The sequence below is a fragment of the Anabrus simplex genome, chromosome 3, assembly GCF_040414725.1.
Source record: "Anabrus simplex isolate iqAnaSimp1 chromosome 3, ASM4041472v1, whole genome shotgun sequence".
NCBI lineage: Eukaryota > Metazoa > Arthropoda > Insecta > Orthoptera > Tettigoniidae > Anabrus > Anabrus simplex.
This window is the reverse complement of record NC_090267.1, coordinates 274,448,949-274,476,755: the sequence shown is the minus strand read 5'-3', so window position 1 is coordinate 274,476,755 and position 27,807 is coordinate 274,448,949. Positions and strand designations below refer to the sequence as shown.

Here is a 27,807-nt window from a genome sequence, read left to right as displayed (position 1 = left end):
TTCTCAAGAAATTCTTGTCTGATTTTTAAAATAATTATAGCATTGAATTTGTAATGCCTGTAAGTTTAAGATTCTGTACAGAAAACAGTGTACTTGCACTAAAGGAATCAGCACATACTAACACCCTGGAAAAGCACTGCAAGTTCAATCACGAGCCCTGTAGTATCATTACCAAAAGTGAAAACAGAATGTTATATCCTTAACAGTTCACTAGTTATTTGAGGTGAACATCTCAGCTGAATAATCCTGCATATAAATTATATGTGTTAGGAACCTATGCCTAGCTGGTATAGGTATAACCAGTTAAATACACTGAATAAAATGCTCACAACTTCTGTGATAGAAACACTATATTATAGGAGCTGCAATTTTTAAACATTAAGTCTACCATTTATTTTCAAAGCCTGCAACAACAAAACAAAACAAAAGAAAAAAAACACTCATGGAATAAACATGACAATATGAGTAAAGAATTGTGGATGATGTTTTGCTGTATAGTGTAATTTTTAAGTTACAGGATTGTAAGCAATTGCAAAATGACCTTGACAAAGTTGTGAGATGGACAGCAGATAATGGTATGCTGATAAACAGGGTGTAAGTTTCACTAAGAAGAAAAGTCTCCTCAGTTTCAATGACTGTTGATGGAGTGAATGTACCTTTTGGGGCCTGCTATAAGTACCTAGGTGTTTATATAAGGAAAGATCATTGGGGTAATCACATTAACAAGACTGTAAATAAAGGTTACAGATTTGTGCGGGTATTTAGAGGTTGTAATAAAGATATAAAGAAGGCCGTATGTCAGTGGTAAGGCCACAGTTAGAGTATGGTTCTAGTATATTCCTGATCGGAATTACTTGATTCGATTATTATTATTATTATTATTATTATTATTATTATTATTATTATTATTATTATTATTATTATTATTATTATTATTATTATTATTATTATTATTATTATTATTATTATTATTATTATTATTATTATTATTATTGAATTTAAGTACATTTCAATACGGACCATAACATGAGATTTGTAACATGTAACTGGAAGAGATCCAAAGAAAAGCAGCTCAATTTGTTCTGGGTGATTTCCAACAAAAGAGTATTGTACAAAATGTTGCAACCTTTGGGCCGGGAAGACTTCGGAGTAAAGAGACAAGCTGCTCGACTAAGTGGTGTGTTCCCAGCTGTAAGTGGAGAAATGGCCAATGGTAGACTAAAAAGCTTGATATGCACTGTTGATATTTATAGTATTTATATTAATTATTAATTAGAGAATAGTGTGTATGTATTTTACCACACACTGGTTCCACATGCTTGCCAGCCTGATTCACGAGATTTGGAATAAAGAATTCTAAAAAAGGAGTTTTTAAAAGTAGGAAAGATCACAATTATGAAGATAAAACTGGAATTGAAAAGGACATATTGTGGCAAATATTTATTTATGGGAAGAGGAATTAGGGATTGGAATAATTTACCAAGGGAGAAGTTTGATCATTTTTTTAATCATTTAAGAAAAGACTAGGTGAACAACTAATAGGCAATCTATCACCTGGACAACAGCGCTAAATGCAGATCAGTGGTAAATGAATGGATGTATCAACAATACTAATAACTGTACACGAAGTAAGACCATAGAGAGTCAGTTTTAGGATATCAAATAACTCTCACTATACTTCTGAAATGACAACTTTGCAAACATTATACACTTCACTTCTCTGTTGCAGGATGGACAAGAATTTGCTGGTCGTGTGGGCCTCCTCTTTATTGTTGGGGGCATGCTTGGTTCAATAGTGTGTGGTATCATCCTAGACAAGACACACCGTTTCAAGTGAGATTTTCTTATTATAGTTTGAAATATTAACTTCCTAGACAGTTGTAGATGATGAAAGCATTAAACAGGATGATAATATTACGTTTATGGATTTCTCGTCAGAAAATAGATACTTTGAATAATTATTCTAACCATTACTAATAACTAAGGAACATATTTTTATGTGCTAAAAAAATATTTATCATTTATGTAATAAACAACTGAAAAATATGTATATAAATTTTGAAATATTTTGTTTCAATATTACACAGTTTTAAGTACAGTATGTTTTATAAAAATCACTCATTAATCAGTTTGGACAGCGGTGTGTTAAAATAGTTCACTGTTACAGTGAACAATGAAGACTTTCTCTTTAAGTTTTCCATCAAACCGATACTGGATGTCTCAGAACAGTGTACAATACCGGGAGAAGGACCTTTCAATATCGTAAGACGATAGTACTGCAAGTTTCATGTCACTGATGCATTAATTCTCAATTTCACCACTGTTGTCTTGGAAGGACATACAATCATCTTAATGCTCATTCTTCTGGTGTCTCAAAATATATTTTGAAAGGAACTTTCTAAGCTCAGGACTTTTCAATTTACAGAAAGGAATATCAGCTGTAAGCAAAAGCTTTGTATAAATCTGCATAATATACAGACTTCTTGAAACAGGGGAGATGTCTAGTGGTACTTTACCTTAAAGAACTTGTTTAAAGGTTGTACATGAAGGAATTATTTTATGTTTACTACCAGCTATACGGTGTGATTCAGCACCCCCTTCCAATATCGTTTGCTGCAGCCCAACTAACGTGAACATGGTTATAGGAGTGCTATTCCCCTGCAGGTCTACTGTATAGTACTAATGATCAGTGAGCACATTTTGCACAAGATTCTGAACCCTAGCAAAATGATATATCATTCATTTTCATTTCATTCAACACATTGAAATGATGTAGCAACATCCTTTTACCATGTAACTATGTTAATGTGTCATGCCTCATGACCGGGTGTAACGAAGAGGGGAATCAATGCATAAAACTAGGTAACAGTGAAGTAATTAATTTCTTAAACACCGAACCAGGTGGCACATATGCTCTGCTCTCGTCGTACTACCAAAATGTTTCCAGCAGTGGAGCGTAGTGAATGTGGTTAGGTGTTTGCCTAGCAATCGACGGAATATGCCAGCGGCAGTTCGAATCCTGCATCGTTCAAATATTTTTGCATTGGTATGATGTTTGAGTATGCAAACACAGGCCCATGTTTGCCACATTCAAACAGTAGAATGACGCTGTTATTCATCTTGTGCCCTGCGCATACTCTGCTGGTTAGGGCCTGAATGTACTGTAATCTCTGCTGTCATTTGGCATGTTATCCACAGAGGAATACGTTAACATACTCCTCATTTATGAGGAAGCAAGCCAAAACACGTGTGAGGCACTATGTCTGTACCAGGAATGGTATCCCGACAGGCGACACCTAGCTGCTACGACATTCCGCCACGTTGAAAGACACCTTAGGACAACAGGCGTGATTTCCAACCAGCCACCAGTCCGTAATAGGCCTGTTACATCGGGTAAAAGAGAAGAGGCCGTTCGGGAGGCAGCTCGTAATAATCCACACATCAGTACATGGGCGATTGCATGACAGGTGAACACCAGCCAAACGTCCGTCTGGCGAATACTGCATGAACATAAATTTCACCCATACCATCTTGAGTTACACCAAGAGCTCCAAGAGTGGGAGTCGGGACAATCCTCACTGCGTGTGACAAGCTCACAGCAGGAGTGTACAAGACTGTCATGTTGCTTATGAACTTCAATTGAAAATTTTATCTTCATGAAAGTGTCACATTTTTACATATATCCTTTAGAGTGTGAACAATGTCATATACTTTGTGTTATGTGCATTGATAGTTGTATACCTTCTGCCCTGCTCTTTCAATTGGCTGATGATGGCACCAAATGTGTGTTGAAACTGGTCCCAAATTAAACATGTTGTAACATAAGTTTGTGCAACTGTATTTCAGTGTATTGAATAGGTGGAACCTCTTAACTCTCTTTTTAACATTGTGGTGGCCCATCAAGTATGATGAATGTTTGGTGTGGAATCTTGGGGGACTGCCTGATTGGACCTTATTTCTTTGAGGGCCATTGGATGGGCCCACGCTACCTGCACTTTCTGCATCAGGAACTCCCACTGCTGCTGGAGGATGTGCCCTTGCATGATCGTTTGACGATGTGGTTACAACAGGATGGAGCTCCACCACATTCAACTTTGCCTGTTCTTAACCATCTGAACGAAGAACTGCCAGGGAAATGGATAGGACGAGGAAGCCCTGTTTCTTGGCCCACCAGAACACTGGATTTAACGCCACTTGACTTCTTCTTGTGGGGTCGTCACATTGAGCATTTGCTGCGATAAAGCATTGTCAGGGCAGTTGCATTTCTATTATTTCCGGTCTGTATGTGTCTGGCCTGCTGACTAATTGGCCCTTCTTAGGGCTACAAACACATTCATTCACACACAATTTACATGAAAGCAGGTATTGAACTTACATTACATGCGCTATGTATTAAACAAATATTTAAAAAATTTGTAATCTTTGCCCCGGACTCGAACCTCCCACCTGACATGCAAGCCCGCTCCGCCATGCCTTTACCAACTACACTACGCTTCCGTATGGCACACGGGGCAGCTTATAGGAAGTAAGTAGGTTTACTGTGGTCACAATATCAATTTAGTGTTTCGCTGGTGTGTCAGGTTCATATGATCTAGAGGGCAAACGCATGTCTTCCAGTGTTTAATACAAGTATAACATTACAGCATCCTATCATGGTGAGACAGTAAATACCATGATATCCAGTTGTGTTTTCTAAATGAACTGGCAGGGCAGATGTGAAAAGGAGAACAATAAAACTTTGATTTCCACCTATTCAATACATTAAAAGTGATTATAAAATTAGGATCTCATCCTTATTTTATTGCTTAGTTGTTAAAACATAGGACATGTTTTGTTCATATTTTGAACATCTTCAGCTATTAATATTCTTACAAGGTTAAATTGATAACATTGTTCTAGAACTTACACTTATGGTTTGCCATTAACAAACTTATCCATAATAAACTTTACAAAACTTCTTAAATATAATGCCTTTAAATATCACGTCATCTTATTGAAAATAATATGACTATTTATTGAGTTTGAAACTGTAAAACCTTATTCTAATATTTAAAATGCAATGCCATTATTTAGTCTCTGTATAAATACATTTACAATCTGTTAAATTGCTGAATGTCTTAAAATTATTTGTTGTATACACATTAAAACATTTTGTTACAACTGGACGTAAACCTTTTCACATGTTGTACAATATGGAATTGAAATAATACGCTCTCAAAACAGCTGAGTTTAGGTGTGAATATTATTTTTTTCATCCATAAAATTGACAAAACTGATGCGCACTGTTGCTTATAGGTTATGAATTTTGTCCTACCGGGTACTTTAAATATTTAATGTTGAAATTTGTCGAATTCACAAATTGCTTGTAGTCTTAACCAGTCTAGGGAAATCCTATAGACGTAAGCAGGGAGTTTATTATGGATAAGTTTGTTAATGGCAAGCCATAAGTGTAAGTTCTAGAACAATGTTATCAATTTAATCTTGTAAGAATATTTATATGTAGCTGAAGATGTTCAAAATATGAACGAAACATGTCCTATGTTTTAACAATTAAGCAATAAAATAAGGATGAGATCCTAATTTTATAATTGCTTTTAATGTATTGAATAGGTGGAAATTAAAATTTTACTGTTCTCCTTTTAACAGACTTTCAATACGGAAAAAATGAGGATAGTCTCTTGCAAGGGCAGATGTGTTCAGGATGGAATGAATATTGTGATTTGCATAAAACTACATTGGAAGGGGCGACTGAATCACGCTGTATACTGCAAGACTTCAGGTTGCTTATTTACATTTTCAGATTTCCCACATTCATGATAGAAAAGGATTTTTTTTCTCACTTGTAAAAATTGCATTAAATTTAGTAACATATTGCTGTAGATGAGAATGACACTTGCCTTCACTTTCAGCATTTTCGCATATCACCAATCACTTCAGTCAAGTACCTACCAGTACTGTAAAAGCATCCGAGTTAATCAAGGTAATGCCAATGACTGGAGAACATTCAAGACAAGTATATTGCTTCATTTCATAGAGACATTCCCCCTCAAAGGGAGAGCAAGCAAGCCAATATGTGCAGTCAAAGTCACTATGCAATGCATTTAAGGCAGAAATTCATTCATATTGTATTTTCATGAATATTTACGGTATTTGACAGGAGCACAGAAATTTGAACTGTATAGAAAAATTAGTATAAAGCGAATATTATAACTGATGTATTTATTGCAAGTTAGTGAAAATATATATTTATAGTAGAATTATTGAAAATATCTGTTTATGTAAAAAATATTTATTTGCATACAAATTATTAATAAGGCTGTGGATTATGAAATGAAATAAAATGCCCGTTACTTAAGAGTGCAGGTTTATTGAATACGAAAAAGAATAAGTTTAATATAATGAATCCATCTAAACAAGTCAGGTGACTGGCGCAAACTGAACTGAACAAAAGATGGCTGCTCATAACCAAGGAGAAAACAACAAAGATTACTAGGTGGCAGCACCAGAGGACAGCTCGATTTTTTGAATCATATTTAACACCCCCTCTCAAAGTGATGATCACCCAAATAGTTCGCCTCTTGAGACCGAGGTTGCTCAAACACTTCCAATGCTTGACTCTGGGCAATCCTTTTGTGAGCACATCCACTGGCATCTCTTCCATCACAAAATACTTCAGGTTGATTTCCTCTGTAGACAGAGCTTCCCTCACAACATGATGATGAACATGAATAGGCTTTGTGCATAAATGGAACACAGGATTCTTGGCCAATTTTTGTGCTCCTTGATTGTCGGTATGCAGATTGACAGCTGGCAGTAGACTTTTACTAATATCCTCGAACAGCCATTGTAGGTGTATTGCCTCCTTGGAGGCATCCCTAAGAGCCATATACTCAGATTCTGTTAATGAAAGCGCAACTGTACAATGTTTTCTTGCCTCCCAGGAAACAAACCCTCCACTCATTGTGAAGGCGTATCCAGTGTAGGATCTCGTATCGTCTATGCAGGCAGCCCAGTCAGCATCCACCATATCAAGCTAGACTGCCCCTTCTCACTGTGAAGGTGATGCCTAAGTCCAGTCATTGAATTGACTTAGAACACTGGTTGCATGAGATATGTTGGGGCACGTCTCAATAGACTTGTACATGAGTGCATCGATGAGCTCGCGGTACGGCAGTTTCCCCTCCATCCTCAATGGTCCAAGTGTCTGTCTTTGATAGCTTCATCCCTGGATCAAGTGGCATGGAGACTGAGCGGCATGATGACATTCTGAAGTGATAAGTATGTCCAAGATGTATCCTTGTTGACTCGTGGCGATTGTCGAATCAGTGTGAGTGAATTTGATTCCCAAACAGTATGATATGTCACCCAAATCATTAATCTTGAAAGACTTCTTCAGGAATCCATAGAAGACATTGATTCTTCTGAGGTTCCAAAACAGAACAATAATACTGTCGACATAGACCATAATTATCAGCATGTCATACCCTGTAGTTATTACATAGACATTCATGTACCCAAAAGTCTGCTTTGCTCCAAACTTCCATACCTCTTGATACAAACATTGGTATCAACAGCGTCCAGCCTGTTTCAATCCACATAGCACTTTCTTCACATGGCATACTCTGTTTCCTTTCAGTAGCTCAGAAAATATCTTCTTGGTCTCGTTGATTAAATTTTCAGTGCTCTGCCACTACTATGCTCTGGACCCTTCCTTCTCTTTCTCTACCATATGTAAATGATATAAGATTATACCTTCCTAAACTTGCATTCATAATAAAATTCAGCAGATTGCTACAGTACATTCAATAGCCTAGTCAGAATATAAGACCAGTGTGAAAGGTCTACCATCAGATGCCTTTCATGAAATCCCATCACCTTCCAATCACTAACAGAGGCTGCCAGAACATCCCCATATAGTACAGTGCCGTAATTTCTTTCAGTGATGAACTTCAAAACTTTTTCAATGTACTCCAGAACTTCCATCCAAATCTCTTCATCAACAATGCCCTTAAGGAAGCATCCCACGCTATGGAGCATAAGCCATACCAAGGCGAACAGAACTAAGTTGTGCCACAGGAGCATAGGTCTCAGTGTAATCCATCTCACGATGTTGAGAAAATCCCTTCGAGACAACACTAGTTTTCTGTTTAGTTATAGAACCATCAGCGCCACATTTGTTTCTCAATACTATCTGACTCCCAACAGTCCAACAATTCTTCGATGCTCCAGCAAGTTCTGGGTATCATTCTCCAGTATCAAGGAAAACTCGTTAGCCATTGCCTGCATCCACTTTTCTTCATTGGGACTGGAGATTGCAGACTTAATGGGAACTTCTGCTATGCACGCAACATCTGGATGATCTCTGACTTCCTCTTCAGTAACTTGGTGCTTCCTTGGTCTGCCTGGTTTTCCCATGAGAACCTTCTGAGAACTACACGGCCTGCACTTTTTCAACATTGTAACTTCAACTGGAACTGGATCCACATTGAAGCCCGAGAAGTCCAGTTCATCCTCTGAATCTGTCAAATTCGGTTGTATATCATCTTGCTGAACTTGAATGTTGATCAGGTCATCCCTGTTCACCACGATGTTAAATGTTTCCATCGTTAACACATGTTCCTCTGCTCTCTCATTAATGTTCAGATCATCAACCGTCTCAACAATATCGGTCATCTGTTCTGGGTGGAAATCTTCATAACGGTGACCATCCACTTTTTTAAGCTCTTTCAGGAACTGCACATTGCAAGAAATCTCCACTCAATGTTCCTTAGGGATCCAAATTGTGAAGGACTTGGAATCTGCAGCAAAGCCCAGGAACATGCATGTTGCGCATGTGGCTCAAACTTGCCTGTGCTCTTGGTTCGATTTAAACAGTAGACCAATAAACCAAATTTCTGAAAGTTTAATGCTGGAGCTCTTCAATAAGTTGTCAAACTGCCTGTTACCGGGCGAGTTGGCCGTGTGGTTAGGGGCGCGTGGCTGCGAGCTTGCGTCCGGGAGATAGTGGGTTCGAATCCCACTGTCAGCAGCCCTGAAGATGATTTTCTGTGGTTTCCCATTTTCACACCAGGCAAATGCCGGGCTGTACCTTAATCAAGGCCAAGGCCGCTTCCTTCCAACTCCTAGGCATTTCCTATCCCATCGTCGGCATAAGACCTATTTGTGTCGGTGCGACGTAAAGCCACTAGCAAAAAGAAACTGCCTGTTGATGTAGTCTGTTCTGTATCAGATTGGAGGAACTTTATGTTCTTGTCAAACTGCGTCTCAGTTGAGGTTTTGAAAGCCTGGAATTCATCAAGTATTTCATTTTTCTTTCGTAGGAAACGGACTTCACTCCAACGTGTAGAGTCGTCAATGAATGTAACAAATTACATGTGATAAATTTCATCTTCAGTTCTGTATTGACTCGAATACATTTAAAAATTCTTAATAAGAATTTATGTATATATTGTCCACCTGTTCTTACACACAATTCTTACTAAGAAGTTTTAAATAGAATGTAACAAAGTATCTGGCACAACCATTTGATACATGTAATTAATCTCATATTAAAACCATACTGAAGATGATATATTAAAATTATAAAATTCTTTTATTTATAACCACCTATTCAATGGAACCACCTATTCAATGTATCGAATGGGTGGTTGTAAATAAAAGAATTTTATCATTTTAATGACCATTTCATTTGTCCTTCACAGGCAAACACACACATCCGTGTGTATGAGTTCACCAGGAGCAGATTTCCTTTGAGACAATTTTGGAAACAGCTGATGTGTCAATTTCCCCTGAAATAAACCTCACATTCAATGACCAAGTTAATGTCACTAATTTCAAGTCCTTGCACTGTGTGATTTCTCACTGCTTCTTGAAGATCTTTGACATTCAGATATCCCATCTTCTTGTGCCAATCCATTAAATATTTGTCATCGCAGCTTGCCGAGCAGTTTTTTCTAGCTCAGTCATGTGCATGAATCACTCTCAAAGTGTAATCTGTCGACCTGATCCACGTACAGAACTATGCTGTTGTCCTTCTTGTTGATAACTTCAGGCTTGTGTTCATTGAATGTCATACAATAACCTTTGTCAAGAATCCCCCTGACCAACAGAAGATTGGTTCATAAATCTGGCACGTGCAGAAATTAACTCAAGTTATCTGTCTTATCATGTTCGTTCACACATGTCACCAACTGTGCAATACTTTTGGCACTGATTTTTGTGGAGCTGAAGTTCACCAAGTTCAGAGTTTCACAAACGTTCCAATCAATGCACTTAAAACTGTTAATGTCCTTGGCCATGTGAGCAGTACACCCACTATCCAAACACCACAGTTTCTTGTCTGTTGAATGATCCAGTGAAACGTTTGCTTTGTGACATACACTCTAAACTGGTGCAGTGTACGATGACATGTTTTCTATCCTGTTTTTATCACTTTTCACTTTCGATTGATATTTCGCTCCTTTGTGACCCGGCTTTTTGTCCTTGAAACAACTAAATGTGTCACTGTCATGCTTATTTGATCTGCCTGATTTGCCACAGTTCCAACTGTTGTTATTGTTCTGTTTCTGCACCAAAATCGTGTTCTGCATATGAGTTTGTTGGTTACTCAATCGCGAGTCACTTTCGTCACTAATATTTTCCGCAGTGTTTTGGGACTCGGGAGTTCGTCATATGACTTGATTGCAATATGAAAACAATCAAAACTTGCCAGTAAACTGTAGAGTAACAATATCAACAGAAAGTCATTGTTTATCAGCACTTCTGTATCGCTGAGTCGGTCAACAGTATCAAGAATCTACACAGATGATCACTAACATTGTCACCCTCATTCATGCGTTGAAGCACTATTTGTTTCAGCAGGTTAGCTTTTCTTGCAGGGCCTTTGGACAGGTACACATTTTTCAACTTTTGCCAAAGTTCTTTCAACATCGCACAAGACCCAAATTATAGTTCTGGTGTATGGGACCCACATCAGGACTACTTGATACGAGAACTGGAAAGGATTCAAAGGAAAGCAGTACAGTTTTTTCTGTGTGATTTCTGACAAAAGAGTTGTGTTATGAAAATGTTGCAAACTTTAGGCTGGGAAGACTTGAGAGTAAGGAGACGAGATACTCAATTATGTGGTATGTTTCACGCTGTCAGTGAAGAGATGGCGTGAAACACCATTAGTACACGAATAAGCTTCAGAGGATCTTTTAAAAGTAGGAATGATCATAATATAAAGTTGGAATTCAAGAGGACAGATTGGGGTAAATATTCATTTATGGGATGAGAAGCAAGGGATTGGAATAAATTATCAAAGGAAATGTTTGATACATTTTCAAGTTCTTTGAAAACGTTTGAGAAAAAGCTAGGTGAACAACTGATAGGGTATCTGCCACCTGGGTGACAGCTCTAAATGCAGATTGATTGATTGATTGATTGATTGATTGATTGATTGATTGATTGATTGATTGATTGATTGATTGATTGATTGATTGATTGATTGATTGATTGATTGATTGATTGATTGATTGATTGATTGATTGATTGATTGATTGATTGATTGATTGATTGATTGATTGATTGATTGATTGATTGATTGATTGATTGATTGATTGATTGATTGATTGATTGATTGATTGATTGATTGATTGATTGATTGATTGATTGATTGATTGATTGATTGATTGATTGATTGATTGATTGATTGATTGATTGATTGATTGATTGATTGATTGATTGATTGATTGATTGATTGATTGATTGATTGATTGATTGATTGATATGTAAACAAAGAATATCAGTAAAATAAAGTTTGTTGGTCATACTGTTGCAGGGAAACCACAATAGCTTTGTACATACTCTCAGCAATCTCTCTGATAGCAACCACGTTTCTTCTTGGCACAAGATCACACACTGCTATCTACATCACTGGAGGTATTTTTGGGTAAGTAGTATGGACATAATGGACTTATCAAGATTGTATGAATGAATATCAGATTTATTCTAAGGACATTTTTCATATTAAGAGGTTAACTGAGGAAGCATCAGGAATCACTTAATTTTGCATCATCCAAGAACAGCAAAATTTCCTTCATAGCAATTCAATTAAACAACCCTTTCTAATTATCTTTGATTTCCAAAATGTGATGCAGAAAATGTTTCTGAGCAATAAGCAGACAAACTGCATACTTACATATCTCTAATTATTATAGAGTTGAGGTAAAAATCAACAGAAGTTTTCAATTATTCACTTTTGACGGTTGGACTTATTTCGATAAGTAACCTTCTGCAGGTGAAATTGTCCTGTCTTAACTTTCCCTCCTCTCTGGAATTCCAAAGCTTTTATCTTGGCATGATTTATTTGCATCATAGTAAGACCATGTTTTGTTTGAAGTTGTTTATATGCCAGTTGCAGAATCACTGGGCATCTTGAGAGCAGATCAATTGTCTGCATAGTTCAGTATCTTAGTTGTATAGAGATAAGAACATGAAAAGAAAAATATAATAGGATGAATACAATGACAGGTCAGTGTGGGAAGATGGAGCAATAGAAAGAGGAGATGAAGACAAACATGAATACACAAAAGACAAGTACAGTACAATCTCCACATCTACAACTAGAAACACTCTCTCCTCATCAATCCTAGTTCGTCTATATATTTTTTTCCTCAGTCCCTGATGAGCTCGGTTCTGCTTCCCAGCTTCATGAGGAAGGCAGACATCAAAGAGAAGAAACATGAAGATAAAAGATTAGCAACACAGGACAAACACAAAAGGAGCCCAAAGGGATAATATACTGTAAGTATCTTCGTAGTGGTAAATTTCTATCCAATGGCATAAAATCTTATCTCCATCCAAAATGAGTTTCATATATGGGTGAGTCTATATGCTCCAGTGTGAATGAGAGTGGAGTAACATTCACTTTGCTAGTTGCTACGGAAGTGTTCACATCAGCTCCTCGTAATTGTAACTGTATTGTGGGTTAAAAAATCAAGAGAGGAGTACGACAGTAGTTATCCCCTGCTTTCCTCTCCAACCTCATGGCCCTGCACCATGCTTGTGCCATCAGGCAGTAATCTACCTGTATAGCATTGTTTGTGTAAATTATGTCAGCTGTCAAGATACTGAAAAGAAGTGGACTCATGGGATCACCTTAAAACTCCTTCTTATTTGTTTGATGGCTGCAATAATTGGTATGCCATCATTCACTGTTACGTTCTTCGTGTTTAAAATTGATTTCAACTTTTTAATACAGGATTTTTACATATTGAAGTACAACTTCCAGTTTGTTTCTCTCTGTCATCATCTAATGATTTCATCCGGGAGATAGTGGGTTCGAATCCCACTGTCGGCAGCCCTGACGATGGTTTTCCGTGGTTTCCCATTTCCACACCAGCCAAATGCTGGGGCTGTATCTCAATTGAGGCCATGGCCGCTTCCTTCCCACTTCTAGGCCTTTCCTATCCCAACGTTGCCATAAGACCTATCTGTGTCGGTGCAACGTAAAGCAAATAGCAAAAAAAGAAAGAAAAATCTAATGATTTGAAGCAATAAGTAAAGATGGCATATAGTGGCATGGATGATTGTATAAGACATTGTCAGTTTCCTGCAGGACTTCATTAATAGCTTGGATTGAAGACGTTGTACAGATGAATCCAAAATGATTGGGAGGTTTTGATGCTAACCATTACAAGTTTTGAGAATATCTTGAAAATAATGGATTCTAGTGCTATACCTTTGTAAGCACTGGTTTTTTTTCCTTTGCCTGTGTACATCACCCTGATTACCTCCGCTGCTCTGCAATTTCTTTCTTTTGAAAGTATTCAATATTAAGATCGTTTATTTTAAATATGGGCACACTGTGTAAAATAGACAAAAATCTAACCATCAATATGGACAAATGACTCTCGTAGGCAGAAAATGTAAAATATATTTGGCCGAATAAGTTGGCTACATGGTACAGGTCATGTAGCTATGATCTTGAGTTCGTGAGGTGGTGATATGAACACCACCATTAGTAGCCCTGAAACTGATTATCTATGGTTTCTCATTTACATAACAGACAAATGCCAGAACTGTACCTTATTTAATGCTATGACCACTACTTTCCCATCCTAGCATCAGCAAAAACCTGTATGTGTTCATGTGAGGTTAAACCACCAGCAAATACTGTATTATACCAGCCGACTCGCAAGCGCCGTACTCTCTCCTTACAATTGTCTCACATGCACTCGTGATGCATGGGATGCCTTATCACTTGTTTTCAAAGGAGTGCTACAACGTACTCTGTATTGTGGATGTTGTGAAACAAATAGCAGTCATTTTACTGCACACATTACATAACAGGCTCCATTTGTAAATACACCAGAGATGCAGAAAAAGAAAATTTAATAACTTTAACTTTAATTCAATAACTAGCAAATACTGTATTATACTAGCCGACTCATGAGTGCCGTACTTTCTACTTACAATTGTCCCACATGTACTCATGATGCATGGGATGCCTAATAACTTGTTTACAAAGGAGTGCTACAACGTACTGTATTGTGGATGATGTGAAACAAATAGCAGTCATTTTACTGCACACGTTACATAACAGGATGCATTTGTAAATACACCAAAGGTGCAGAAAAGAAAATTTTATAAGTTATTAATTTATGTATGTGTAGACATTCCACTCTATAAAAGAGTTGTTTGTATGAAACAAAAACTAATACTGCTCGGCAAAATACGTGTGTAGAAGGCAGACATCCATTTGGAGCTTCAGCTGCATTCTCAGCAGATTCTCCACAGATTAAAATGATGTCTGTATATTCGTCGGTGCTGTAAACACTAGCCATTGCCGATATGCAGACAGCAAATTTAGTGCTGCTGTACACTAGTACATACACCAGCCTAGTACTATGCGGTCGTAAATGAGGTTTACTATTCCAAGGGGTTGCATTAGTCTGGTAGCGCTGAGCAACATGCGAGCGACCGTCCGGTTGTTATCTCTTCATATTCTGATGTAACCTGCCTTCTGGCAGTAGAGCCCCTGTGAAAATCAGTTAATAGACATCCTATTCATCATTTGTGCATGCGGGACATTTATAAGTAGAAAGTACAGCACTCACGAGCTGCCTGGTATATTTGTTAGAGACTGTATCAGTTCCTCCACAGAACAAAGATCCAAGGAACTTGTAACCTCTCCGGTTACACAAAAGTAATAATAATAATAATAATAATGATGATGATGATGATGATAATGATAAAATAATAAAAGCTTATGATAAATCTTATGAATTTAAAAACACAGTACAAAAATTAGAACAAACTCAAGGTTCATAGACTCGAAGTGCCATAAAACATAAGCAACAGGTTGAGAAACGTGACAACTACAAAATGGATGTAGAAAACGGCATGGTTCCTACGAGGTAATGGAAAGTATTCGTTGTCGATAAAAAATTAAAGATAGTAATTGCCCTTGACATTTTATTGAAAGAAACAAATAAATTAATAGAAGGACGAACCAAAAATCATCAACAAAGATCTAAACAAATTCATTTACAAGATTAAAGTTGTAACTGCGCCTGCAGATATGCGCTACATACAAAGAAAAATTTTAAGTTACACTCAAAAGGTACAATTATGTATATTGATTTAAATGAGGGCTAATTCCCATTACACAAATTGAGAAAAGGAAAGAAATAAAATCTTAACACAGAGGCACAAAAAACTAGTATCAGTACCAAAAACGCTTCCGGTAAAAAACATCAATTTTAGGCATGTGTGTTGAGAGAAACTGAACTATGGGAGACAACCCAAGAGAAAGTTAAGTTACATGTTAGTTACAAGGTTTAAAAAAAAAAGGTAAAGGGAATTGCCTCAAAAAAAAAAAAAGTGAGCTTAACTCAAAAGCTAAGTCATTACAACAATTTTACTGATGAATGTGAATCCCGAGGATAAACTCCTGTGCAAAAAAGAAATAACTACATTTAAATGAAGTTAATGTCTGAAAAACAAGAAGAAACAGTGCTTACCCCGAGACTGGTATCCCATGACGGAATTGATGCAGGAGCATGACCGCTCTCAAAGATGGTCAAGAAGCAAAGATGCGGAGGCAACCTCGCTCCCGCGGAGGTGCCGGTGAGATCGGGAAACAGGAAATGGTGCAAGCACCAAAGTAATCAATCAGGATACGGAATTTACTCTCAACTATCATCATCATCATCATCATCATCAATGTCCCACTCCAGTCGCCCGGGTGTGGTTAACAAGCCTCCTCCACTCCTTTCTGTCCTTCCACTTTTCCTGCTCCATTACTTCCACCATGTCCAATCCACTTTCTCTAATGTCCTTCCAAATCTGATCCATTCTGCTTCTTCTTGGTCTTCCAACTGGTCTGTTTCCCACTTCTCTTTCCAACTCCTTTCTTGCTACTCGTTCCTTTCCCATTTTTTTTTTACTTATCCAAACCATCTCAGTCTTGCTTTCTGTACGTTCTGTACTAATGGTTCTATATATTGCTCTTCTCTGATTTTAATATTTTGGATTCTATCTCTTCTCATCTTTTTAACCAATGTTCATAAAAATTTCATTTTCACTGCTTGGATCTTACTATTTTGTCTCTTATTAGTTACCAGTTTTTCTAGTCCATATGTTACAATTGGTATGAAATACCGTTATATAATTTTAATTTTGTTCTCTTGGGTACTTTGTCATCCCATAAAAGCTCTCTCACTTGATGATAAAATGTTGTACCTTTACTTAGTCTGTTATTTATTTCAGGGTTGACTTTATTACTTCCATTAAGAATGCTACCCAGATATGTAAACTGTTCTGTATTCTCTAACTGTTCTCTGTCTATGTTCACTTGGCTTCTCTTTTTCTCTTTTCCACAGTGCATAACCACAGTTTTCTTTTTACTAATTGCCATTTCAAACTCCTTCAGATTTTCATTCCAAATGTCCAGTCTCCTTTGTACTTCCTTTTCTCCCTTTCGCCAAATAACCACATCATCTACAAATACCAAAGCATTCACTTCATTACTTCTGATACTCTGTTTTAAATGTTTAATGATTTCATCCATCAATATAATAAAACAATAATGGCGACAGTGTACTTCCTTGCTTGAGACCTTTTTTTGTATAAAATGTTTCAGAGTCACCACTCCCCAATTGAACACTGCTTTTACTCTCATGATACAACTTTATCTTGTTAATTAATGATTTTGGTACATTCCTTTTCCGTAGGCATTCCCATACATGTTTTCTCTTAACTGTATTATAAGCTTTTTCCAAATCAAAAAATTCAAAAGTTATTTCCTTGTTCCTTTCCAGATGTTTTTCCATTATTGTTTGCATTGTAAATATCAAGTCTATTGTTGATCTATTCAGTATAAAGCCATATTGTTCTTCCTCTGACTGTGTTTCTATTATATCCCTGTCTATGACTTTCTATATTTTAATTTGTATCCTATGTGATAATAGGGTTATACCTCTATAATTTTCACATTTATTCCTATTTCCTTTTTGAACAATGGTACAATGCTTCCGTGTTGCCAATCTTCATGTATCCTTTCATCCCTTCATATGGCATTGAGGTCTCAGTATAGCCACTGCTTCCTGCTGCCTTAATCATATCAGCATTGAATTCGTCTCCTCCACTTGCTTTACCTTTGGTCATTGCCTTCACTGCCCTTTCAAGTTCCAACCATGTTATCGGGTTCTCTTCCTTTTCTCCATCTATTATTTCCATTTTCTTATCTCCTTCTTCCTCCAAGCAGTCATCCTCATTATAAAGTTTTTCAAAATATTTTGCCATTACCTTCTGAAGACTCTGTTCGTCATGTACTATAGATCCATCTTCTCTCTCTGATGCCTTATTTTTTCTTGATTTATTCTTTTCAATTTTATTACTCTGTACAATAGTTTCTGATTTCATCAACTATCTTGCTCAATTTTGTTTGTAAACTGTCCCCAACATTTCCCCTTTTCTTCCTTGATACTCCTCTTTACTTGTAGTTTCAATCTTTTGTATTCCACATGTAACCTTACTACCTTATTCTCATCCCTCTGATATGTTTTTGCTTTTCCTTATCCATTTCTTTCTTCAACTTGTTCATTTCTTTTTTTTTTTTTTTAATTTTGTCTGTCCACCACCATGTCTCCTTTCCCTTAACCTTAACCGCATACCTCAATTGCTGCTTCCACAAATGTCTGTCTTAAATTGTCCCACTCTTCTTCTCCACTTCGTATTTCTGTGTTAGACAACTTCCTTTTTATCCAATCTTGGAATGCCATTCTTTTATCCTCCTCCTCCAATTCCAAAATCCTGATCTTTGGTTTCTTCTTTAGTACAATTTTATGGATTTTTACTTGTTTTAATTCCACAATTAATAATCTATGATCACCTTCCATACTTTCACTGGGGATCATCTTCATATTCATGACGTATCTTCCTCATTCTTGGTCTGTTATTATAAAATCGATGAGTGTTCCATACTGTCCATCCCAACTATATCGGCTGATCTTATGGCTATTCCTCTTCATAAACCATGTGTTCTTTATTATCAGGTTATTTCTTATACAAAAGTCCAACAGTTTCTCTCCATCTTCATTTCTATTGCCAAACCATGTGGGCCCAGATCATTCTCATATCCCATTCTATCAGTTCCCACATGAGCATTCAGATCTCCCATTATCATGATCCCACCTCCAACAATATGCGTTTCCAGATCATTGATGAAACCTTTTTCTTCACTCAAAAACTAAGTCATTACAACAATTTTACTGGTGAATGTGAATCCTACAGATAAACTCCTGCGCATTCACTTTCACCAATAATAATTAAGCTTATTTTGACCAATTGAAGGTCTCTTCATTCTTGATGATCCAGAAAAGTCTTTTGTGCAACAGGAAATATTCTACTAAAATGGCACATGTAGGTATAGGCTGTTTCATAATATAGATACAAAAAATTCCACATATTAATAATAATATTGATACAAAAAAAATTCTAAGATGAGATAGTCGTCTCACTCATCAAATACTCCGTTTCGATTCTTCGTCACCATTTATATGGAGTTCATGCCATTTAACATGGTTAATTGTAACCTATCATTTTTTTAACATTAATAACATTAATATTCTTTATCTTCCCTCAAAATTGTTATTGTGTATTATTCTGTGTCTTATGGCAAATCTAGGGTGTCCTGGATCAGACTAAATAAATAAATAAATAAATAAATAAATAAATAAATAAATAAATAAATAAATAAATAAATAAATAAATAAATAAATAAATCATTCTTTTCTTAGTTCAAAGGTCCAAACATGATAATATCTTATGCAACATAAATATACATAAATATATATATATATATTGATTTATTAAGCATTTGATAACACCTCTCTTTGATAATTGTCATGTGAAGAACAAACACAATTGAAGGACAGAAACCCAATAGGCCAATATAATTAATGGAAGGGAGAAAATAAGTACCGTAATATACAGAAGGATAAAGACATATTTAGTATCTGACAGTTAGAAGTGTTGAGGGATTTCTTCCCATTTCTGCAGCCTTAACATCTCATAAAACACACAGTGAAGACAATTGCTGAAAAACCCAACAGACTAATAGTATTTATTTTAATATATTATATAAGAAGGTACTGAAGTGATCAAATTTGGTGCAAGTCCAGATGTCATTGTTTAATTCGAAGCAGAGTTTTGTAGTTTTTCATCAAAATATTGTGACGATATGATGATGATGATGATGATGATGATGATGATGATGATGACTGCTGTTTTAACAGGCCAAACATTGTGGTCATTGGTCCCTGCCTTCAAGTTATCATTCATATTTTCTTCAATATAACTACTATACTATCTTCTGGAGCCTCTTAGGAACAATAATATATTTTTTGTGTTTCAGAGCCTGTATAGGAGGTTACATGCCAGTAAGCTTGGAGTTTACTTCAGAGATCACTTACCCAGAGCCTGAGGGCACTACTGCTGGCATCTTGCTGGCAGGGTCAGCAATAACAGGAGTTCCCTTCACAATGGCTTATGCTTGGCTCATCAAGATCATCGGCGATGTGTGGGCTAATGTTGCCATGACGGTTATCCTAATTATAGGGACAGGACTCACAGCTCTAATTAAGTCTGATCTGAGACGGCAAGCTGCTCATGCAGCAACCATCAATAAGGAAGAAGAAAATAATACTCATTTTGTTTAGCTTAAGATTGGAATATTGTCAGTGTTAAAGAAGAACTTTATTTACTTCATTGAATTAATTCCTGTCAGTCCAGGATGGAGCATAGGGCACGTGCAAGAGCTCTGAATCTGACTCGATTTGCTGCTGTCGCCTTGTCTTCCAGAACTTCTCAACCACCACTCCTTCTGCTTCCACTGTCCAGAACCATGTTAAAGAACTACAAGATTCATGAAACATAAAATCCAGATGGAACACTTCAGCTAACCTAGTAGTCTTACTATCTTTTTCACTATATATTTAAATTGATTTCATATTTAAATGGAAATTGTAAATAATATACATTAGATGTAAGATTCATGCTATTCCTGCTGACACTGGACCAGGTCGTGAGAAAGGTCGTTGAAGGTAAACAAAGAAAAATACATTGGGGGATGACTGAATGTCTAGAAGATTTGGACTTCGCAGATGATATATGTCTATTATTACATTCTTTCAGAGATATGTCCAAGAATATGAAAGATCTTGAAATGGAACCACATAGGATGGGACTCAAAATTAACATTGCCAAGACAAATGATCTAAGGGTAAATGCCAGAAACATGAACCCACTGAAACTAGAGAAAGAGAAAGAGCAAGCTGACCATTACTGTTACCTAGAAGGATTATTTCTAGAAATGGAGGGGCAAATGAAGATCTCCAAAATAGGGTCAAAAAGGCCAAAGGGCCTTCGCCCGGCTCTGACCAGTGTGGAAGTCTCAAGAACTGAGGACAAAGACGAAACTGAGCATTTTTGACTCTAACATGAAATTTGTACACTTTTATGGTCACATGGAAGGTGATTGGAGATATAACACGTAAAGTCCAGACTTTCATAAAAAAAATGTTTGAGAACCATCCTAGGAGTGCGATGGCTGAACATTGTATCAAATCAAGAACTGTGGGAGCACAATCAGCAATGAATGGCTGAAGTCCAGACAACAGAATGAAAATGGAAATGGATAGGACACACCCTCCACCAAGGCTATGACAACGTACCAAAACAGGCTCTTGAATGGAATCCCAGACCAAGGATAACATGGTGGTGAACAGTGGAAGTATAGGTGGCGGCAGCTGAGAAGTCCTTGAAGAACATTAAGACAGTGGCAGCAGATCGAGTCAGATGGAGAGCTCTTGTATGTGTCCTATGCTCCACCCAGGAGTAACTGGAATTAAGTCAAGTAAGCCAAAATGTAGATTATTAATAAACTGAATAGAAACATTTTTATTGTTGTTTGTTCCACTGTTCCTGAGGATGAAGAATTCTAGCTCAAGTATCCTTCAAACGAGGAGTTTCATTTGCCATCTGATGTCTTTCTTATAGAATAGCATTGATCACAACTGCAAACCCATTGTATCAGCTCTGCTATGCCTTGATTCAAATTCACTTACAAGGAATCTACAAAACATATATATACATATATAAAACTGTCTATTCCTATCATAATAATTTTCAAATAATTGATGCATACTGAATATCTGGTAATGACAGCCTTCCTGTGGTCTGAAACTGTATTGGTTTTCATCCAATTTACTACTCTCTATTGAGCAACAAATTGTTTTCTAAGAGTCTCTGGCCTGTCAAATAGAAGAGGGATTCTGTCATTCCTACAGGTCTGAATCTTGCTTAAAATATGCTGAGCAAATTTCACTTTTGGTGGATTAGATATTCCTAACCATCAGAGCATAAGAAGGGCCATGACTCAGAATGTGGGAAGCGGTAGGAATCCCTACAAGGTGACGGAACATAGATTTTCATGGCCAAAACTTCAAATAAAGATAATTTTCCTAAGAGCAGCACTATTTATGCAAATTACATATTTAAAAATTAAAAACAAAGCAAGACTTATGTAACTTTGGGAAATGAGAGACACAACCAGAAAAGGTTATTTAAAATTTACATAAGAAATGCAAAAACATCATTTTCAGCCACATGGAGTGGAGAATGATACCTGGTGCTAAGAGCACCAACCTACAACTTGTTCTACATTGAAACAAAGGGCTAATCACATATCTATTAAAAAGAAAATATATTAAAAGAAGTTACAATATTTAGTATACATTACAAGGAATCTGAGAAACAACTGATGATGAAGTGTCATACTTTGCACTAAAAATATAAATGGTTAAATAGAATTATGGAGGCAAAGTCATGAATCAAGTTAATTTTACAGTTTATATAAAAAGGTTAAAAAACTTTCCTCCTCACAAGTTAGGCTGAGGGTAAGTGATAAATTACCCTTTTGATATTTAGCTATAAAAACTTGGTCAATAGACCTCAGTGGGGAAAACGCCTGCACTTGAAGTTAAATCAAATTACTTTACCAGATTGGGAAAAACAACTAAGTCAGAAAAGAAACAAGGGCTTACCCAAGAAACGCTTAAGCTCACCAAGGATCAAGAATCTTTATTTGCCATTGACCATATACAATGAAATAGGCTTCATCAATTGATAATAAATTAATACTTCATACAGTATTAACTAGGGTAAATGTACAAACACCTTTTATTAAAAATACTAACATTATGCATTTCTAAGAACTGAGTGGTAGTATAAAATGGATTTTCTATTAACCAATCATACGATTTCCTTTTTAAATTACTTAAAGTAGTGGACCGTGCAGAATGTGGTAATTTATTAAAAAAATATTAAACAACTCCTATGTGAGTGAGCAGTTTTTAACAGTCTTTGAATTGGGATGTCAATGTCTGTTTTGCCCCAAATATCATGAAGGTGAATGTTTTCCTTAGTATTGAATTCATTTAAGTTGTTTTTAACATATGTCAAAGAGACATAAATATGCAAATTTATAATTCTCAGTATTTTAAGCTCAATTAAGAGGGATCAACAATGGTCAACTGCACTAGCCCTACACATTGTACAGACAACCTTTTTCTGTATTAGAAGAATATTATATACATATGAAGAATGCCCCCATAATAACAGCCCATAAGTAACGTGCGACTGGAAGAGACCAAAATATGCCATCCTTAGGTAGTCACTGCTAATTAAATCTCTCAATTTCCATATCCAATAGGCCACTCATGATATTTTTTTACCAACATGAACAATAAGTGCTTCCCAGTTCAATTTGGCATCAATATGAAAACTCAAAGTTTGACTGACTGACTTTCAATATCTTTGGACAAACCTAGAGTGAGAAATTGAGTTTTATCCTGATTGCACAACCGTCTATTGGATGAAAACCTATGCATTGCAGTTCCAAGAGCTTCCTGAGACATCTGATGCAAACCTGAGATGATCTGGTGTTTTGTAATTAACGTTGTACCATCCGCAGAGGATATAAGAGCCATGAGCTGTGACATTTTGCAATAAATCATTGATTGCCAGAATGAATAAAAATGGACTGAGGACAGAGCCCTCTGGCATACCAGTTGTAACTTTCTTCAAAGTGGAATACCTATTTTTAATCGAGACAAAATGGTATCTGTTATTTAAGTATGTGCAGTGAGGGATATTCGACGCCCGTTTCAAGCTTTACAAGTAAATTTTCATGATTAATACAATCAAAAACATTATTTACATCACATACCAGGTGTATGCATAAGTTTTTGCCGATTTTTGTGGAAAAGAAAACACGTAATTTTCAAGCGAAATTCATTTTTTGTTTATTCAAAGTATTGGCCATCGGCTTCTACACACTTCGCCCATCTTTCAGGTAATTTATGAATACCATGCCAGAAAAACTACTTGTCTTTTGTGGCAAAATATTTTCCAACTTCCTTGAAATTGCTGAAGTGCTGTTCTGCGAGCGCGTGCCTCATTGATGCGAACAGGTGATATATACACGGTGCCAGGTCGGGGCAGTATGGCGGGTGTGGAAGGATGTCCCATCCAAGTGATTTCAAGGTGTCTTTCACTGGTTTTGCTGTGTGAGACAGCGCAATGTCGTGTATCAAATCACTTTGTCATGTCTTCTTGCACACTCCGGTCGTCTTTCAATCAATGCATGATTTAAATTAATAATTTGTTGGCGATAATATTGTGCATTAACGGTTTTGCCTGCAATTGCTCGTCTTTGCACTTTTGTGGCCCACCAGAGCATGCCGTCTTTCACATTGAAATCACCACGTCTAAATTCTCGAAACCATGTCCAACGTGTTCTAATCGATGGAGCGTGTTCACCATATGTTTCTACCAGCAAAAGATGACTTTCCACAGCCTTTTCATTTTGATTAAATAAGAAAAGCAATGCATGCTGCAAATGTTCCCTTTCAGGCACAAACATTGACATGATCACTGAACGATACAACACAGGCGCTAGTATTTGGCGGACTCAACTTGTGTGTGTTGGTAGGTTAATGTCAGACGAACTAACTGATGTATGTGTCAAATTCATATGCTGCAAACCATTCGCTGACGCCATCCCTTAGTGAAACCAGAAAAGATTTATGCATACACCTGGTAACACCAAAGAGATGGCCTGCTTGTTTTCAAAAGTTGTTAATATCTGATTAACAATTTAAAGAACAGCAGTAGTAGTATATTTACCTTGTTGAAACCCAAACTGACAGTTGGATGGGAGAGTGTGAGTTTCAAAATAGTTGCCAAGTCGGATCATACAAAAGTGATTCAAATATTTTAGAAATTATTGGAACAATTGAGACTATGCAATAGTTCTGAGGAAATAGTTTGTCACCATTTTTAAATATGGAATAACTTTGCATATTTTAAGCAAAACTCTAAACACTTATTAAAAATAAAAGCTAGAGGTTCAGAAATTAAATGTATTATTCTTTGATGATGTAATTAGATAACCAATAATAATCCATATACTCTTGGAGTTTGATGACTTTAATGTAACTTTAATTACTTCATCAGGTGTGATTTCAACCCAATGGAAAGAGTTCTGGCAGTGCGGTTGATTATGAAGAAAGTCACTTGCAGATGTACCCGTTGCCTTAATTTGATCTTTGATTTCTTTTACAGAGTTTAAGAAATAATTATTCAGTTCTTCAAGATCAAGGCATGTGTCTTGAGTGCGTGTAGGGATGTTTTCTTGTACTTTAAAGGTTAAATTACAGGCCAGTCAGTTTGACATGCATTGCATGTAAGCTTTGGGAAAGCATTCTTTCTGATTATATTAGACATGTTTGTGAAATTAATAACTGGTTCGACAAAATGCAGTTCGGGTTTAGGAAAGGTTATTCCACTGAAGCTCAGCTTGTAGGATTTCAGCAAGATATAGCAGATATCCTGGATTCAGGAGGCTAAATGGACTGTATTGCGATTGACCTATCTAAGGCATTTGATAGGGTAGATCATGGAAGACTACTGGCAAAAATGAGTGCTATTGGACTAGAAAAAAGAGTGACTGAATGGGTGGCTATATTTCTAGAAAATAGAACTCAGAGAATTAGAGTAGGCAAAGCTTCATCTGACCCTGTAATAATTAAGTGGGGAATTCCTCAAGGCAGTATTATTGGACCTTTATGTTTTCTTATATATATATCAATGATATGTGTAAAGAAGTGGAATCAGAGATAAGGCTGTTTGCAGATGATGTTATTCTGTACAGAGTAATAAATAAGTTACAAGATTGTGAGCGGCTGCAGGGTGACCTTGGTAGTGTTGTGAGATGGACTGGTATGACGATAAACGGGGTTAAAAGTCAGGTTGTGAGTTTCACAAATAGGAAAAGTCCTCTCAGTTTTAATTACTGCATTGATGGGGTGAAAGTTCCTTTTGGGGATCATTGTAAGTACCTAGGTGTTAATATAAGAAAAGACCTTCATTGGGGTAATCACATAAATATGAGTGTTAATAAAGGGTACAGATCTCTGCACATGATTATGAGGGACTTTAGGGGTTGTAGTATAGATGTAAAGGAGAGTGCATATAAGTCTCTGGTAAGACCCGAACTAGAGTATGGTTCCAGTGTATGGGACCCTCACCAGGATTACTTGATTCAAGAACTGGAAAAAATCCAAAGAAAAGCAGCTTGATTTGTTCTGGGTGATTTCCGACAAAAGAGTAGCATTACAAAAATGTTGCAAATTTTGGGCTGGGAAGACTTGGGAGAAAGGAGACGAGCTGCTCGATTAAGTGGTATGTTCTGAGCTGTCAGTGGAGAGATGGCGTGGGAGGACATCAGTAGACGAATAAGTTTGAGTGGTGTCTTTAAAAGTAGGAAAGATCACAATATGAAGATAAAGTTAGAATACAAGAGGATAAATTGGGGCAAATATTCGTTTATAGGAAGGGGAGTTAGGGATTGGAATAACTTACCAAGGGAAAGGTTCAATAATTTTCCAATTTCTTTGTGACCATTTAAGAAAAGGCTAGGAAAACAACAGATAGGGAATCTGCCACCTGGGCGACTGCCCTAAATGCAGATCAGTAGTGACTGATTTGATTTTTATAATATCCCATGCTGCCTTGCATTTGCTGGGTTCCTTTTCAATGTATTTTTTACAAGCTAAAGTTTTGGTATGGAATAGTTTTCTTTTATATAACTGTTTACAACTAGCTGATGTACCCGTGCTTCACTACGGAATTATAAATTGTATACAGAATTCTAGGTTAGGTAGTGTAAACGTTGTGAGCAAGATTGTATTGCGTTGCATAGCTCTTAACACTGCCCTAGAAACACGACGGGGAAGTCACCAATGTCTTTCCTCATATAAAGACTGGGTTAGGGAAGTTTCATTGTAATGGTAGGCCAGCTTGCCTACCATCAGTCACAATCAGGTTGGGGAGTTTTCATTATAAAGGCAGACGCTCACTCTCCGCCTGCCTTTATAGATTCTCAGAAAGACTCTGTTAGTGGTTTTCCCAACTGAAATGAACATGGGTCATTACAATGGCGTCAGTAGGACTGGCGCGATTAAAAGCAATGCCTTCATACGAAATACTCTATCAAATGAAAAACCACGCATTTTCTCACTTTTAACGAACAGTACTACGCTGTCCAACTAACAGTCCAAAGCTACAGAGCTGGAATGACCAAGACGCAGACATCCGTGATCCGTAAACAATCTTCGTCCCTTTTTTCGGCGGGTGTGTGTGTGTGTGTTTCGAATAGTGGATAGTCCCAGGGCAAAAACTATGCCCGTTTACTTATCTGTTTCCTGGGAGTACCCGATGAGTCGGAAAATCTCAATTCACTACACTGGCGGGGGAAAGAACTATTTGACGTGGAGGCAATTTGTCCTCGAAGTCAGAGAAGAAACCACATCTTCAGTGCTAATTTGAAATGAAATAAATGTAGATTTAATAAAAGTGAAGGGGAAGAAGCTTTTCTTAAGAAACGGCTCTTTTCAGGGTTGAATTTTGAGTTATTTAATGAATTGTGGTACTATAATTTGGAATAGGCCTAAATTGTAATTCTAGACCAGTACATACTACTACTACTACTACTACTACTACTACTACTACTACTACTACTACTACTACTACTACTACTACTACTACTAACTGAGCCTCTGACTTAAGTTTCACACTGCTCATTCAAAACAGCGCATCAGAGTAGGTATCGAATAGCTGGAATACTATGATGAACCAGTGTGTTACATACCAGCAGTATCAGAAAATGTATGAACCAGAGGAATGGCATGCTAAAGA

The 27,807-nt window shown here is 36.8% G+C and overlaps 1 protein-coding gene across 1 annotated transcript in view; it reads left to right on the top strand.

Annotated features, from left to right (window-relative positions):
* Positions 1-21,446, top strand: part of LOC136866245 (heme transporter FLVCR2) — a 100,973-nt gene extending 79,527 nt beyond the window's left edge. Inside the window, exons 5-7 of the mRNA XM_067143041.2 lie at positions 1,730-1,833; positions 11,822-11,932; positions 19,904-21,446. Of these exons, the coding sequence (XP_066999142.2) occupies positions 1,730-1,833; positions 11,822-11,932; positions 19,904-20,207 (519 nt within the window). The 3' untranslated portion in view covers positions 20,208-21,446. The remainder of the gene's footprint in view (positions 1-1,729; positions 1,834-11,821; positions 11,933-19,903) is intronic.
* The last annotated feature ends 6,361 nt before the right edge of the window (positions 21,447-27,807 follow it).